At 42.8% G+C, this 17,182-nt stretch overlaps 2 protein-coding genes across 2 annotated transcripts in view; both read left to right on the top strand.

Moving 5' to 3' along the window:
• Positions 1–10,274, top strand: part of LOC139544378 (A disintegrin and metalloproteinase with thrombospondin motifs 19-like) — a 113,131-nt gene extending 102,857 nt beyond the window's left edge. Inside the window, exons 22-23 of the mRNA XM_071351403.1 lie at positions 297–474; positions 6,930–10,274. Coding sequence (XP_071207504.1) covers positions 297–474; positions 6,930–7,081 — 330 coding nt within the window. The 3' untranslated portion in view covers positions 7,082–10,274. The remainder of the gene's footprint in view (positions 1–296; positions 475–6,929) is intronic.
• Positions 10,275–11,033: 759 nt separating this feature from the next.
• LOC139544377 (major intrinsically disordered NOTCH2-binding receptor 1-like) lies at positions 11,034–17,182 on the top strand. The gene is made up of 3 exons (XM_071351402.1): positions 11,034–11,431; positions 12,840–13,088; positions 16,963–17,182. Exons 1-3 carry the CDS (start codon positions 11,285–11,287, stop codon positions 17,167–17,169), a joined length of 603 nt encoding a protein of 200 aa, XP_071207503.1. The 5' UTR covers positions 11,034–11,284; the 3' UTR covers positions 17,170–17,182.

The following is a 17,182-nucleotide window of genomic DNA, read 5'->3' as shown; positions in this document are numbered from 1 at the left end:
CTACCTCATCAATTAAGACCTAGACAACCAGGTGAGGGGAGTTCCTAACTCATCAACTGAGACCTAGACAACCAGGTGAGGGGAGTTCCTAACTCATCAATTGAGACCTTGACAACCAGGTGAGGGGAGTTCCTAACTCATCAATTGAGACCTAGACAACCAGCTGAGGGGAGTTCCTAACTCATCAGTATGAGCTCATAACAAAAAGTAAATATATTATTATTATTATATTTTGCATTGTATTTAACATTATGGCCACTGACATAATCTTATGCTGTGTGTTATGGTGTTGACAGTGCTCGGTCACCTGTGGTAAAAGCATGCAGTCCCGGGTTATCCAGTGCATGCACAAGATCACCGGGCGCCACGGCAACGAGTGCTTCTCGTCGGAGAAGCCAGCGGCGTACCGGCCATGTCAGCAGCAGGCGTGCAACGAGAGGATCAACGTCAACACCATCACCTCGCCACGCCTGGGTGAGTATCACGCAACTTGTCATCACTGTCACCACCTCCCGAGTTCATGTTTAACAGGGTAGGGATCCATTCCAATTCAGTTCCCAAATGTTATTCAGAAAATGAATTGGAGAATTGCCCTTTCTTTTCAGAGTCAGGGTTTTATCAACACAGTTTATTCTTAAAGTTAACATAGATTGAATATCACAGAAGGCCAGAACTCACTTGATGCTTGCATGGGTTTAAGACACGCCGAGAAAAGACAAGAGTTGAGCTCTATATTCAGCTATAGATCGATCCTGATAATAATTAATCTATAGATTAATATAATAAAATAATAATAAATACCTAATAATAATGAAGTCCTGTTGTTTCTACTACTTACAATAACTGTTCTCCAGACACAGCTTGTATCACCATTCCAGATCCCTTACCTATCGTAGTTTCCCAAGTTCATCGAAAGTTCCCAAGGGTTGTTCTGTCTCATTATTTGAGTACGGTACGAATCCATTAGATACATCATCCGTCTCGCGCACAACGGGCTCATCGCGCTGTGTAGGGTTTCCAAAAAAGTATCCTCAAAGTATCTCGAGCTCATTCCCGAGTCAGTTCAAAACCCATTAATTGGCGAGCGTTGATGTGGAAAGTTTGGCCCACCACTTCCCCAGCAAGGCGGAGGGCCCCGGCAATCTAAATGTGCCATGTTTTGATGACTTCATTAAAAATATTATGTGCGGCCTCAAGCTGTGGGATTATGCTGTGTTGTATAATACCGCCTATTCACAAGCATGCCAGACACACCACTCAACGACCTCCGTTGACCCCAGACACAAGTGCCATTAAAAAAAAAAAAATGTAAAGCCTGCAGTGAATTTCACAGTTTACACGTTCCACCAACCCTTCTGCCCACTCGTCCCTGGGTGTGTCCCTATGGGCCCTGGTCATAAGTAGTGAACTAAATAGGGAATAGGGCTCTGGTCAAAAGTAGTGCACTACATAGGGAATAGAGTGCCATTTAGGATGCAATCACTGTGTTTATGGGCTGGATGGTACCAGATGACGGCGTTCGAAAATGTTGAGCCTTCTGGGAAGAGTGCGCATAGTTGATCATAAATTGCAGCTGGGGAAGAGTTGCTGAAGCTGGGGCTGATTCTGCTGAGGTTGAGAATGAGGCTGCTGAGGTTGAGACTGGGGCTGATTCTGCTGAGGTTGAGAATGAGGCTGCTGAGGTTGATTCTGGGGCTGAGGCTGATTCTGCTGAGGTTGAGAATGAGGCTGCTGAGGTTGATTCTGGGGCTGAGGCTGATTCTGCTGAGGTTGAGAATGAGGCTAGCCGAGGTTGAGACTGGGGCTGAGGCTGGGGTTGCTGAGTTTGAGGTTGGGCTGAGGCCGGGCGGATATATGGCATGATGTTTATAATTAGTGTACGCCGGCTCACGTTCTCGTTCCGAGCAGAGATGCAGCTGGAGGGAGGGATGTCTGTGGTACGCACCAGGGTAGCAGCTCTGCCCCCCCCCCCCCCTAAAACCTTCACAGCTGGTAATGCTAAGCTCCTCCAGGAATCTGGAAAATATGAACGTTTGTGCCTCAAGCCTCTCTTGCATTCATTTTTTGTGTATTATTTTTTATTCACTCCCATTCATTTTTTACATATTTCCTGTTTATCCATTCTATTTAGAACAGACATACGTCTGTTGGAGTACAATGTACAGTCAATTGAATCTGTATAATGGTACAATAGAGATTGAAGGGAAAAAAACAGACAATTGTCTGCTCAATAGTCTGTTCAATGTGAGATTAGGGCTACAAAGTATAAAATAAAACAAAAATACTATGAAAACATGCTTAGACACAAGGCTAGCCCACAATCCACACAGTTGTCATGGATATAGGACCAATACCACTGACATACATATTACCATGCAGTCAATAGCAACTAATTCTATCACTGTTTTTGCATACAATCAGATAACGTCTCTCTGTTCCTACTTCCCGCCTACAAGCAGCAACTCAAGAGGGAACCATCAACACAGAATAGTGAAGTGCTGGACAGAGGAGGCAGACTCAATGCTGTTTTGAGAATAATGATAGAACTACAGTACCAGTCAAAAGTGTGGACACACCTACTCATTCAAGGGTTTTTTTCTTTATTTTTTACTATTTTCTACATTGTAGAATAATAGTGAAGACATCAAAACTATGAAATAACACATATGGAATCATGTAGTAACCAAAGAAAGTGTTAAACAAATCAAAATATATTTTCTATTTGAGATTCTTCATAGCCACCTTTTGCCTTGATGACAGCTTTGCACACTCTTGGCATTCTCTCAACCAGCTGCATGAGGTAGTCACCTGGAATGCATTTCAATTAACAGGTGTGCCTTGTTAAAAAGTTAATTTGTGGAATTTCTTTCCTTCTTAATGCATTTGAGTCAATCAGTTGTGTTGTGACAAGGTAGGGGTGGTATACAGAAGATAGCCCTATTTGGTAAAAGACCAAGTCCATATTATGGCAAGAACAGCTCAAATAAGCAAAGAGAAACGACAGTCCATCATTACTTTAAGACACCTCCCCCCCTCAGAACAGTCTCAATTTCATGAAGCATGGACTCTATAAGTTGTCAAAATCGTTCCACAGGGATGCTGGCCCATGTTGACTACAATGCTTCCCACAGTTGTCAAGTTGGCTGGATGTCCTTTGGGTGGTAGATCATTCTTGATACACAGAGGAAACTGTTGAGCGTGAAAACCCAGCAGCGGTGCAGTTCTTAACACAAACCAGTGCACCTGGCACCTATTACCATACCCTGTTCAAAGGCACTTAAATCTTTTGTCTTGCCCATTCACCCTCTGAATGGCACACATACACAATCCATGTCTCAATTGTCTCAAGGCTTAAAAAATCCTTCATTAACCTGCCCTTCATCTACACTGATTGAAGTGGATTTAACAATTGACATCAATAAGGGATCATGGGGCCTCCCGAGTGGCACTGGTCTAAGACGCTGCATGGCAGTGCTAGCTGTGCCACTAGAGATGGTTCGAGTCCAGGCTCTGTCGCAGCCGGCCGCGACCGGGAGACCCATGGGGCGGCGCACAATTGGCCCAGCGTCGTCCAGGTTAGGGGAGGGTTTGGCCGGCAGGGATGTTCTTGTCCCATCGCGCACTAGCAACTCCTTTGGCGGGCTGGGGGCAATGCACGCTGACACGGTTGCCAGGTGTACGGTGTTTCCTCTGACACATTGGTGCGGCTGGCTGCGGGGTTAAGCGGGTGTTGTATCAAGAAGCAGTGTGGCTTGACTGGGTTGTGTTTCAGAGGACCCACGGCTCTCAACCTTCGCCTCTCCCAAGTCCGTACGGGAGTTGCAGCGATGGGACAGGACTGTAACTACCAATTGGATACCATGAAATTGGGGAGAAAAGGTGTGCATTTAAAAAAAAAATAATAATAATATTTGAGATCATAGCTTTCACCTGGATTCACCTGGTTAGTTTATGTCATGGACAGAGCAGGTGCCCTTTTGTACACTCAGTGTACAACATCAGTCACAGGCTTCATTAGAAAATGTGTTGATGATGTTGTACCCACAATAACAATCCGGACATACCCCAACCAAAAACCCTGGATGAACGGAGAAATCTGTACCATGCTGAGAGCCTGTATTGCAGCGTTCAATGTCAGTAGAACGAATCCCGATGACTCGGCGGTGCGCGATGCGTACATGATAAACAGAAAGACAATACAGACTCAAACTTTTAATTGAGGTTCGACAATTCAGACCCGCAACGCATGTGGCAACTACAGACTACAAAGGTAGACAATACCGAGCCATCCAGGAGGACTCTCGCTGTTCCAGACGACTAGGTGCTTTCGCTCTCCGAGGCTGACGTGAGGAAAAACTCACAAAAGAGTGAATGCTCACAAAGCCGTCGGCCCAGATGGCAACCCTGGCCACGTCCTCAGAGTGTGTGTTGACCAGCTGGTGGGCGTCTTTTCAGACATCTTCAACCTATCCCTGTCCCGGGCTGTATACCCCACTTGCTTCAAGGACACCATCATAGTCCCAGTGCCCAAGAAAAAGAAGGTGACATGCTCAAATGACTATCGCCACAATAATCGTGAAGTGCTTCGAGAGGCTGGTCATGTTCTGTACAGCACCCTCTGCAACTGGGTCTTGGACTGCCTGACGGGCAGACTACAGGCTGTGAGGATTGGCAACAATCTCTTAACACAGGGGCCCCCCAGGGGTGTGTCCTCAGTCCTCTGCTGTACTCTCTGTTGGCTTTGCACGACACCAACTCCATCATCACGTTTGCTGACGACACCACGGTTGTAGTCCTGATAACCAACCAAGACGAGTGAGACTATAGGGAGGAAGCAGAGGGAACATGCACAGATCCACATCAACGGAACTGCAGTAGAGAGTCAACAGTTTTAAGTTCCTCTGCGTCCACATCACAGAGGACTTGACATGGACCAACACCACCACCACTCTTGTCAAGATGGCTCAACAGCGTCTCTACTTCATAAGTCAGCTGAAGAAATTCATCATTCCGCCCCGGATCCTCTCCAAATACTACCCCTGCACCATTGAGAGTGTCCTGACCGGTTGCATCACAGCCTGGTACGAGAATTTCTCTGTCCACGACCGTAAGGTCCTCCAGTGGTTGGTGAAGACAATTTTTATCTACAATGCAAAAAACTAAATATATATATATTCTACTGAGTCATTTACTTTGTTTATATTCTTATTTTAAATAAAACAAATTAAAAATATGGTATTATTATTGTTTCTTATTGTTGTTGCATTGTCCAGAAGGAACCTGCAAGTAAGCATTTCATTGAACGGTGTATACCATGTGTATCCCGTACCACTAATAAAAACACTGTTACACCTCTACTACTGTGTATCAGTCGCAATAACAATGGGCTCAGCCGCGCAGCACCAAACTAGACTTAGCAGTTGAATTTCCCATGAAGCCAAAAATATGACTCAGACTTTTCCTATGAAGCCAAAAGGATGACTCAGATGTCGGGAGGCAGAAGAATGAAGAGGTGTGAGTTGTTTTACTGTCTGTCGCCATGGCGTTCCCACTAATCCCACCCCAGCCACGGGTGTTGTGTTCCGTTGTGTTTGCCTTGGTGGAGACTTCACGCCATCTCAAAAACAGCAGAACGCCATCAAGAGAAAGTTACGTCTCAAATGGCACCCTATTCCCTATGTAGTGAATTACTTTTGACCGGGGCCCATAGGGGTCTGTAATGCACTAGGGAACAGGGTGCCATATGAGACACCATCCAGGAAGTGGCAGCCCTCTTTAGCCGCCTCTGGAACGTTCCCGAGGTAGATAGAGACCCATGGCAGTCCCAAACGGCACCCTATTCCCTACGTAGTGCACTACCGCATGAGCCCTGGTCAAAAGTAGTGCACTACATAGGGGATAGAATGCCATTTGGGGAATCAACCAGCGTTGGTGGTCCCATCGCAACGTCTCATTGGCAAAGAGGGATGTTTACAACTCCTGCCTTCATTACCAAGGCCTGTTCGCTTCAAGAAAATATGTCAACACAGTGTCTATGCCCCCGAGAGCTGAGTTTATTCAGAATGCTGCCGATGCAAATGGAATGCGATGGAACGGTCATAATATAATGTTTTGTTGATTGTGTGACAGAGTAGTGTGTGTTGCAGAGTGCTGACTCCCCTACCCAACAGCCCCGAAACACAAATGAAACAAGGTTATCCTCGTGACCTTGCGTCTTCTTGAGAACTCTGCTCTCGTGTAAACGGGTGTTAATGGACTGAGGACAGATTTTACTGGAGAGAGAGACAGAGAGTGAGACAGAGAGAGAGACAGAGAGAGAGAGAGAGACACTATTTGGAAGTTTTTGGACAATATAGGACTGCTTGAGTCTGTGGGAATGTGCAATAATCTGCTTCTGCCATCATCTTTTAGTCATTGTGTGTTTAGGTGTGGCTAATAATTTGCTACTATAACACCCATTCTTTTTGACAGCCCTGAAATTACAATGTGGCAACTGGACTTTCAATATAATCTCTGTTTTACATGATAGATTTGGATTTATATTTTTTTTTAATCTCCAATGAATGCAAATTTGAATCAGTACAAAGAAAAGTAAATGTGAAATGTGTATAATACTGCCACCTATTGGTGATGCACTGGAATAACCATTTGATAAAAAGCCATGTTCATCTGTTATTCAGTTAAAACTGCATGCAACAACAAAACTTATTGTATTCACATGTATAGGTGTTACAGTACATGGATGTTTCCTAATCCTGGTCCTCTGCACTAACACACCCATTTCAACCAATCACAGGCTTGATGATGAGTTGAATCAAGTGGGTTACTGCTAGGCTGGAACAAAAATGTTCACCATTTTGGATCCCCAGGACCAGGATTAGGAAACTGTGCACTATGTCAAACTGAATCTCTCCTTTCATCCTCCGTAGCTGCCCTGACGTTCAAGTGTTTACGGGACCAGTGGCCGGTTTACTGCAAAGTCATCCGCGAGAAGAACCTCTGCCAAGACATGCGCTGGTATCAACGCTGCTGTGAAACTTGCCGGGACTTTTACGCACAGAAGATGCAGCAGAGGAGTTGACCCTCCCCTCGCCCCCTCGCCCCCTCCTTCCAGGGGCGAACTTAGGTGTCAAATCCTATTTATGTATATCAAGTGCACTTATTCCAACACGTGGGATGGACAGAACACACCTGTTTCAACCTAACCAGCGGTAGATTATAAGCACTGTAAATGTGTCATTAGTACGTTGTGTTATTGGTATTGAGTCCATACTATGTCATGTTATTGGTATTGAGTCCATACAATGTCATGTTATTGGTATTGAGTCGATACTATGTCATGTTATTGGTATTGAGTCGATACTATGTCATGTTATTGGTATTGAGTCGATACTATGTCATGTTATTGGTATTGAGTCGATACTATATCATGTTATTGGTATTGAGTCGATACTATGTCATGGTATTGGTATTGAGTCGATACTATGTCATGTTATTGGTATTGAGTCGATACTATGTCATGTTATTGGTATTGAGTCGGTCTAAGCACATCTCTTTTGAGGGTGTAATTGTTGACCAGCCTTCACCTGAGATCCGTTGAGCTGATATACTGTAGATCTACATAAGGATCCAACTCTTTGGTGTTTTTGGAGAAGTTTTTGTTTTTAATCATGTTAATTCATGCTAATATTTTGTAAATGTCTTACTATTTTCCATTCTGTATTTTTTTCCTGATTTATCTTCATTAATATCACATTGAAGATCAGACAAAATCCATCAAGGTATACCACTTGTAGTTTCCATAAATTTTGTTAACCCCGTATAATGTAACCAATGCAATAGTGCCAAAAGTGCAAACTACAAACTTCATCAAGCGTACCATCGGACCTAGGTCTACTGGTTTCCTATCAGTTTCTTCTTCTTCTTCTACTGTTTATCCTCCCAAGTACCACTGTTTATGCTCCCAAGTACCACTGTTTATGCTCCCAAGTACCACTGTTTATGCTCCCAAGTACCACTGTTTATCGGACAACCTTTCTATCTGTAAGGATCTTCATCAGGTCAAAACAACCTGACAAAACGACCTGACAAAACGACCTGACAAAACGACCTGACAAAACAACCTGACAAAGCAACCTGACAAAACAACCTGACAAAAACAACCTGACAAAACAACCTTACAAAACAACCTGACAAAGATCCTTGTGGATGGAAACGTTGTCTGATAAAAGATGCTATTTGGGAGCATAATCAGTGTGTTGGACTTTCCGTTTTTTTCCCTCAAGTTTACTTCTTTAGCCCAGCACAAACATTTCTATCTATTTCAGCATTGGTGAACTTCATGCTATCTGCTTGGTATTAGCCACTGCTGAGACTTTGGCTTCCAGCCGTGAGTAATTACAATGACGTTCTTGTCCTTCGTCAAGTTTAAGCAAAAATGTGTTTAGAGACACAAATGGTACTGTATGTTTAATCTATTTCAAACAGAATTCACAATACTGTCCATTTAGAAGCAATACTGAAAGCATTACAGCTGCAAAGACACTTATGTTTGATTGATATGATGTTTTAGGGTTTAGGACATTCAGCGCTTCATTTGCTTTGTACATGTTTGGCTTAATGTCGAACACTGTAAGCAACAATGTGGCTTTGGAGGGATTTGGATAATTGATGACACTTCTAGTAACGACAGCAAATATATTCTTATTATTTAGCTTTAAATGTCTCTTTGTAGTAACGTGGTGCTAATTAGTGTACTTGAGTGAACTTTTGGGGATCTAGGCTTAAACATAAAGTGTTGCCAAATAGCCGAGGCTTGCTTAAAGTTGGAGAAAATACCTTATTGTAACATTTACTGAATTAATCTATGTCTATGCATATGTTAACAATGGTGCTGCCTTAGGATCTGTTGGGACTGAAACAATTGTGTGGAAAGCTTGAAGACCCACATCTTTTCCCTCAAATCTAACATTGACATCAGGCGTGTGTTCAGTACGTCACATAGCGGTCTTCAACGTTTAATTCAACGGAAATGGTACTGTACTGAACGACCAGTTGAAGAACGGTGTATGGTGTGTGTGCTGCCTAAACCAGATCTTTACCATGATAAGGCCAGACCTTGCTCGACATTGCGGGGGCCAGGTTTGTCCTGCGTCCCGCAGTCGTGTGAGATTGTATGGTGTGTGTGTGCTGCACAAGTTTTGCGATTTAAAAAAATGGTCGCACACATATTGATCAGGTCACACCCATATTGATTGGCCCACACATATATTGCTCAGGCCACACCCATATTGATCAGGCCACACCCACCAAACGGGGGCAAACATACCTCAAAGGCTGTTACAGGAACGCTGCGCATCGTTTGGGGGAAATGTAGTTCAGTAGCAAACATTGAATCGAACTGAATGTATCCCAGTTACGCGCACGGATCTCTCCAAGTTAGGATTTGGATCTCAGTGTCTTCAGGAGAGTTTCTAAAGGGAAATTATCCTCCATTTTAAAATCACATGATCTGTATCAATATTTCAAAATGTGTTTCAAAATCACTAAAAAGGGACATTATTTAGTCATATAGTAAACTATCATTCATATTTTCCGTCAAATAGTTAGTACAGTATGGCCTACCTTGGTTGTGTACGTCAGGATGAGCCCACGGCTGTCTTGTATGTTAAAGTCAATGTTAGAGCGACAACATCTGAACAGCAAGCTGCTTCACTAGAACAATCTGCTGTACATGCTATTCACACAACGATGACTGTTTCTAGTGTATCACTCCACGGCCCTCTACTTGAATAGAGATAATGTAGAACTAAGAAACACTGTACATGTTTACACTGAAGTACTGCTGCACTGGTATGGGTTGGCTCTGGGGTGAAGTATCCCCTAGGTACAGCTCTAGGATCAACTTCCCCCCCCCCTCAACCCTGACCTTAAGAATTAGTGGAGAAAAAAATGCTAAAGTGACCCTAGATCAGCGTCTAGGGGAAACTTCACCCTACTCTGGTTCCCATGAGCCCTCAGTCTAGGCGTCACGTGGTGCAAAAAAAATACTGCTTGGTTTATACCTTCTGTCATTGGCTGAAAACAAGTTGAAGTTGAGTGTCGTTGAATTGAATTAAAATTGACATTTTATAGCACTGTAAGACCGTGTCATTTTTTAATGGCTCCTACATACCTGTATGTAGCGTTGTCTCGTAATGTCTTGCGGTTGTGTAGGAGAAAAAACTGCCTGCATATCATGTTCCTGAGAAAATAATAAAATAGATTCTCCATTATTTGTTTGTTCCTATGGTTTCCATGTCATATTGTATTTGCTTGGATTTTACTTGAAGGCTAAAAGTTGTCCTCAAAACAACTATATAAATAAATACAAATTGTAAGCCTAATTTTTTACCAACTGAGTCATACCAGGCCACTAATTGTTGCTCCTAGATCAGGCCTGTCAATGAACACAATGAACTATACAGATTCCCGACTTATTACTGTGTCTCAAATTCAGGCCCAAGGTTACAGCTTACCAGATACCACTTAGAATTTTGGTTCCGGGTCTGGTTGCCTAAACCAGATAATTACCATGATAAAGCCAGACCTTGCTCAACATTGCGGTGCCAGATTTGTCCAGCAGTCGTCTGCTATCAGGGATATAAACCTTTCATTTATTCTGAGTCTGCCTCAAATGGTGAAACTTTGTAACATATTAATACCCGAGATATAACTTCTGTGGATTTAATAAGACTACTACAGTTTATTACTTAAGGAAAAAAGTCTTACATTGTACAAATCTTGCATTGTCTTGCATATCCTATGATACTTATAGCAATTTCCCAGTACTGTACTAGTTACAGCCTAATCAAGGGCTTGATAAATGTTGATCAGTTAATGAGTAAATCAGCTGAGCTCCTATTGGAATAGATCAACTAAATGTATAGGTTTGGGAGACACTTACTTATATAAATATCACACCTTAGAGCATTGTATTAGCCTGGCATTAGACAATAGTCAGGTGTACAGGTGTCTGTTACCTGGGGTACCATGTCACCCTGCTGCCTGGTACCGTTGGTTAGTTCCCATCACAAGAGGTCAGGTTGGGTTACACACACACCCCTGCAAAAGACACCTGCTCATAAATAGCGGCTCATCAATAATTCCTGATCTGATGGAGGCACCGTGTGTAGCCTCATGTGTACGGACCAGAATTGCGTTCAACAAGGCAAACAGTGTGTGAACGTATGCTTGGTTGAACGCGTCTCAGCTCCTGTAGAGCTCCGGCTAAAGAGGACCTACGATGGACATATCGGTTCTGCCCAACAACAACCACCCGGATAAGTTATTTCAGCTGGACGTGGGGATGCTGCCGGCCACCCACGGAATGTTCCAGGTCGGGGCAGCTCTGTCGGGTCAGAGGCAGTGGAGTAACCAAGTCTATCAACAGGTAGGCCATGTGTCTCTGTCCTTTAAGTCTAGTAGACGTTCACTGTTAAAGGCAGGTACTCACATGATATCTAATGGAAGGCTTGTCTGCTTGGAGTGGCTCGGTCATGTAGATTCAGTATGTATGTAAAGGTGTGAATACCTCTGGCTCAAATTTAAGTCTAACTATAAGGACAGCACTTTATTTCACAATCTTGCACTTCAGGTAATCCAAACAATTTAGGTGAATACTTCAAGCCAAACTCAGAGGTGCTTAAAATCTGTTTAACTAGGCTAATTGAATTGAAGAGTCATTTAAAATGCTTATTGTCTTGCCATCATTTCAATAAAAGGAATATTTTATTGATCTCTTTTCTGTAAGTAACAGTGTTCTAGTAAAATACACATGAAAGATAGGCCTATTTTATTTGTGTGTAAAACAAAGATATACTAAAATAAGAGGACCAAGTTACTTTCGTGACGCACACAATGACAGCTATTGACTTTCCAATGAATAGTAATGAATAGTCATAGTGAAGAGTTATTGCATCAGTGTTCCATCACCATGCTTGCCAAAGATCACAAAGGGTTTACACATAATAAACTGACATTCTTTTTGAGTTGCAGACAACTGTGAATTGATTGATTCAGTCTGGATTCGTTCTTTTTCAAATGTATATCCAACTCTCCATCTTTGTTGTTTTTAAGTCAATATGGCTCCATAATTAACCACAGCTTCTGGTTGCAGTAGAATCATGAGTCAAACAGGAATGAGTCAGTCATTGGAGTTCAATGAGAATAACAAGTGAGCTTATCAGAATTGGTTAAGGTCACAGTTTCTCAGTCTGTCCATATCTCCTTTTCTGCATTTTACACAATTAATTGATGAGTGAAAGGCTGTGAATCGTTTCATCGTGATCTAACGCAAGCGCTCCATCATTTAATTGCTGCTTCAAACAAGGGAAGAAGATGGATCATTCCGCCGTCTGTTTTTTGCGGTGAACACACAGACATGCAGGAATATTGGGACTTTGAATCACCTGTGTATATATATGCATTACGGATGCATTATGGGCCATGTATGAATACATGAATAGCCTTTACTAAAGAATACTGTCATAAGGAGCCATGATATGTTATAACTGACAAAGCATAAAGCATCCACTCTGGGAGTAGGAGCATTATTTCAGCCTGCTGTTGCATCGAACAAGGCTGGCCAACTGAGACTTTGTTAGGTGTGATAGAAAGACACAACAAATGCATTATGCACAGCTGGTTTAAAGAAAGTCATAACAAAAGTGTGTGTATCCCCTTGCTTCCCCTAGTAACATCCCAAAATGGACAGGGAAAAACACTGTTACCACAGTCAAAGTAATATATAAAGACAATTCCCTTTTTCCCTCTCTCTCTCCATCTCTTTCCTCCCCCAGAGGGAACGTAGGACTGTGAGTGACACTAGGCCTTCCCCGTCCCCCGAGGGCAGCCCTGTGGTGTTTGTGGACAGATACCTGGAGAAGCACATCACGCCGCACACCTTGAATTCCAAGATCAAGAGGAACCCTCTGTACACAGACATAAGGACTATAGACATGGGGGAGAACCAGAAGTCCAAACCCTCCTGGACCATCCAGGAGTTTGACAGACACTCAATCCACTCCAACCTGGCAGGCTATCTAAAGGTAAATTGAAGACTTTAAAGGCAGGCAGGCAGACAGGTAGACAGGCAGGAAGGCAGACAGGCAGACAAGCAGGAATACAGACAGACAGGCAATCAGACAGGTAGACAGACAGGCTGGAAGACAGACAGACACAGGCAGGCATACAGGCAGTCAGGCAGACAGACAGACAGGAAGGCAGGCTGCAAGGCAGACAGGCTGGAAGGCAGACAGAGACAGGCTGGGAGGCAGACAGACAGACAGACAGACAGACAGACAGGCAGGCAGACAGACAGGCAGGCAGGCAGACAGACAGACAGACAGACAGACAGACAGACAGACAGACAGGCAGGCAGGCAGGCAGGCAGGCAGACAGGCAGGCAGGACAGACAGACAGACAGACAGACAGGCAGGCAGGCAGGCAGGCAGGCAGGCAGACAGACAGACAGACAGACAGACAGACAGACAGACAGACAGACAGACAGACAGACAGACAGACAGACAGACAGACAGACAGACAGACAGACAGACAGACAGACAGACAGGCAGGCAGGCAGGCAGGCAGGCAGGCAGGCAGGCAGGCAGGCAGGCAGGCAGGCAGGCAGACAGACAGACAGACAGACAGACAGACAGACAGACAGACAGACAGACAGACAGACAGACAGACAGACAGACAGACAGACAGACAGACAGACAGACAGACAGACAGACAGACAGACAGACAGACAGACAGACAGACAGACAGACCGGGTTTAGATTTGCAATAACATCAGCAACAGTAGATCAGTTCCAGGAAATAGAGCATGTTTTGGATATACAGACTTTGTCACTGTCACACAAAGTCACATATGCCAAGTAAAATAAGTTAAGATATCGCAAATTTGGCAGTGATGTCTCCTTCTCTTAGACCTGAAGTAACTGTCTCCTGAACCATAGAGGCTGATAATGGGAGGCTACATGCAAGTTGACCTTAAAATAAGGAGAGCTGGAGGTGACAGCATGGGATCAAGTCCATGCAGACAGTATTAAATGCTACATATACACATCCACAGTCCAAAACTACACACTACTAGTGCCTGGCAAACTTCACAGCACCAATTGTTATCCCTTTGATGTTTGCTCTCGGCGGTAGCTGATTATCTGCGATACGTATCCTTGAGCAAACTCCCACAGAAAGCACCATCGTAACTCCATCAGGCAGCTAATGTTTCACCTGACCAAACCAATCAGCCAAGTGACAGCTGATATACCATCCTCAAAGTCCCCAACCAAGGCACTGTGGGACACGTCAGGGACTATGACTGTCACCCAAACCAATGCTGCACAGGCTAGCCGAAATCAAATTAAAAACTCTCAACGGGCACCTCCAACATCGCCAGCAGGGAGTCAGCTCTGCAATGAAGATGACAAGTGTAACAGCATCCAATTATTTCCCTGTGAAAAATAATACAAAGCTGTCCTTTTTATTGCTGAATCAGAGACGTGAGGGATATGTTGTTTTTATTGCTGAATCACAGAGACGTGAGGGATATGTTGTCTTTATTGTTGAATCACAGAGCAGTGAGGGATATGTTGTCTTTATTGTTGAATCACAGAGCAGTGAGGGATATGTTGTTTTTATTGCTGAATCACAGAGCAGTGAGGGATATGTTGTCTTTATTGTTGAATCACAGAGCAGTGAGGGATATGTTGTCTTTATTGTTGAATCACAGAGAAGTGAGGGATATGTTGTTATTATTGCTGAATCACAGAGAAGTGAGGGATATGTTGTTTTTATTGTTGAATCACAGAGCAGTGAGGGATATGTTGTTTTTATTGCTGAATCACAGAGCAGTGAGGGATATGTTGTTATTATTGCTGAATCACAGAGAAGTGAGGGATATGTTGTTTTTATTGTTGAATCACAGAGCAGTGAGGGATATGTTGTTATTATTGCTGAATCACAGAGCAGTGAGGGATATGTTGTTATTATTGCTGAATCACAGAGCAGTGAGGGATATGTTGTCTTTATTGCTGAATCACAGAGCAGTGAGGGATATGTTGTCTTTATTGCTGAATCACAGAGCAGTGAGGGATATGTTGTTATTATTGCTGAATCACAGAGCAGTGAGGGATATGTTGTCTTTATTGCTGAATCACAGAGCAGTGAGGGATATGTTTTTTTTATTGCTGAATCACAGAGCAGTGAGGGATATGTTGTTATTATTGCTGAATCACAGAGCAGTGAGGGATATGTTGTTTTTATTGCTGAATCACAGAGCAGTGAGGGATATGTTGTTTTTATTGCTGAATCACAGAGCAGTGAGGGATATGTTGTCTTTATTGCTGAATCACAGAGCAGTGAGGGATATGTTGTCTTTATTGCTGAATCACAGAGCAGTGATCAATAAGTCATACTCGTTTCTTTCCCGTCTCCATAATGAAATCAGAAATCCGGTATGTGCCGATGGTTTGATAGAAATCTGGTAAGTGTCGATGCACAGAACAGCGCAAACTGGCTGTAACCAGAATAGAAAGAGGAGTGGGAGACCCCGGTGCACAACTGATTAAGAGGACAAGTACATTAGAATGTCTAGTTTGAGAAACAGACACTTCACAAGTCCTCAACTGGCAGCTTCATTAAATAGTACCCGCAAAACACCAGTCTCAACGTCAACAGTGAAGAGGCGACTCTGGGATGCTGGCCTTCTAGGCAGTGTTGCAAAGAAAAAGCCATATCTCAGACTGGCCAATAAAAATAAAAGATTACGATGAGCCAAAGAACACAGACACTGGACAGAGGAACTCTGCCTAGAAGGCCAGCATCCCGGAGTCTATTTCTATTCTGGTTAGAGACAGTGTGCGCTGTTCTGTGAAGGGAGTAGTATACAGCGTTTTACCAGATCTTCAGTTTCTTGGAAATTTCTCGCATGGAATAGCCTTCATTTCTCAGAACAAGAATAAACTGACGAGTTTCAGAAGAAAGTCTTTGTTTCTGGCCATTTTGAGCCTGTAATCGAACCCACAAATGCTGATGCTCCAGATACTCAACTAATCTAAAGAAGGACAGTTTTATTGCTTCTTTAAATCAGAACAACAGTTTTCAGCTGTGCTAACATAATTACAAAAGGTTTTTCTAATCATCAATTATCCTTTTAAAATTATAAACTTGGATTAGCTAACACAATGTGCCATTGGAACACAGGAGTGATGGTTGCTGATAATGGGCCTCTGTACGCTTATGTAGATATTCCATAACAATTTTTTTTTTTTAATCAGCCGGTTCCAGCTACAATAGTCATTTACAACATTAACAATGTTTACACTGTATTTCTAATCAATTTCATGTTTTATTGCACAAAAATTTTTGCTTTTCTTTCAAAAACAAGGACATTTCTAAGTGACTTTTGAACGGTAGTGTATGTGCATTTCTCCATTACTACAAATGTACAGTATAACATTTACAATATTACTGTAAATTTGTATAATGCACAATGTCTAGTTTGATGTGCTGTTTTACTTATGATGTAGGCTATTGTTTTACTATTATTACAATAAAATATACTGATTATTACTCATGTATAATGTATAAAGTACTTTTTATTTACAACTTACATTGAAATACATGTATTTTACTTTATAGCCTGTTACATCTCTTTTGCTAACACCTTCCTTGAAGTGGATATGCTTACATGCAACAGTCATAATCATTACATCTAATGTGACATAAACCATTATAACTGCTTATAAACAGCCGACTTCAGCTCATGATAACTAACGCGTCGTGAAGCTATAAGTAGCTTTATCCATTGTCATTGAAAAAATGTGTCATAACCTGTCGTCACATGTTATTACATACCTATAATGACAGTGTCGCGATGTCGTTGTTACACTTTCAAAATGCTCCCTTTTGTTTCAGGAAGAAGAAAAAGGACCCCGGGATCTAGATTTTTGGTTGGAGGATGTCTACACACCTGGTTACGACTCCTTGTTGAAGAAGAAAGAAGCAGAGATTAAAAGGAACAGACTTTGCAAAATACTGACCTACGTCATTCTGTCAGCGTGCGTCATCATTATCATCATCACAGTGCCAATTGTAGTCACCAGAAATGTAAATAAACCGTGACTGATTTGTAGAA

This window comes from Salvelinus alpinus, chromosome 18 (assembly GCF_045679555.1).
Source record: "Salvelinus alpinus chromosome 18, SLU_Salpinus.1, whole genome shotgun sequence".
In the NCBI taxonomy this organism is placed as follows: domain Eukaryota; kingdom Metazoa; phylum Chordata; class Actinopteri; order Salmoniformes; family Salmonidae; genus Salvelinus; species Salvelinus alpinus.
The sequence above is the reverse complement of the archived record's forward strand: the minus strand, read 5'-3'. Positions and strand labels throughout refer to the sequence as shown.

What these genes read in the sequence shown, in the direction of transcription:
- LOC139544377 (XM_071351402.1), top strand. Translation starts at nt 11,285, where the DNA reads ATGGACATATCGGTTCTGCCCAACAACAACCACCCGGATAAGTTATTT. An exon ending in GTAACCAAGTCTATCAACAG is followed by an intron (nt 11,432 to 12,839) that starts GTAGGCCATGTG and finishes TTCCTCCCCCAG; the next exon opens with AGGGAACGTAGGACTGTGAG. An exon ending in ACCTGGCAGGCTATCTAAAG is followed by an intron (nt 13,089 to 16,962) that starts GTAAATTGAAGA and finishes CTTTTGTTTCAG; the next exon opens with GAAGAAGAAAAAGGACCCCG.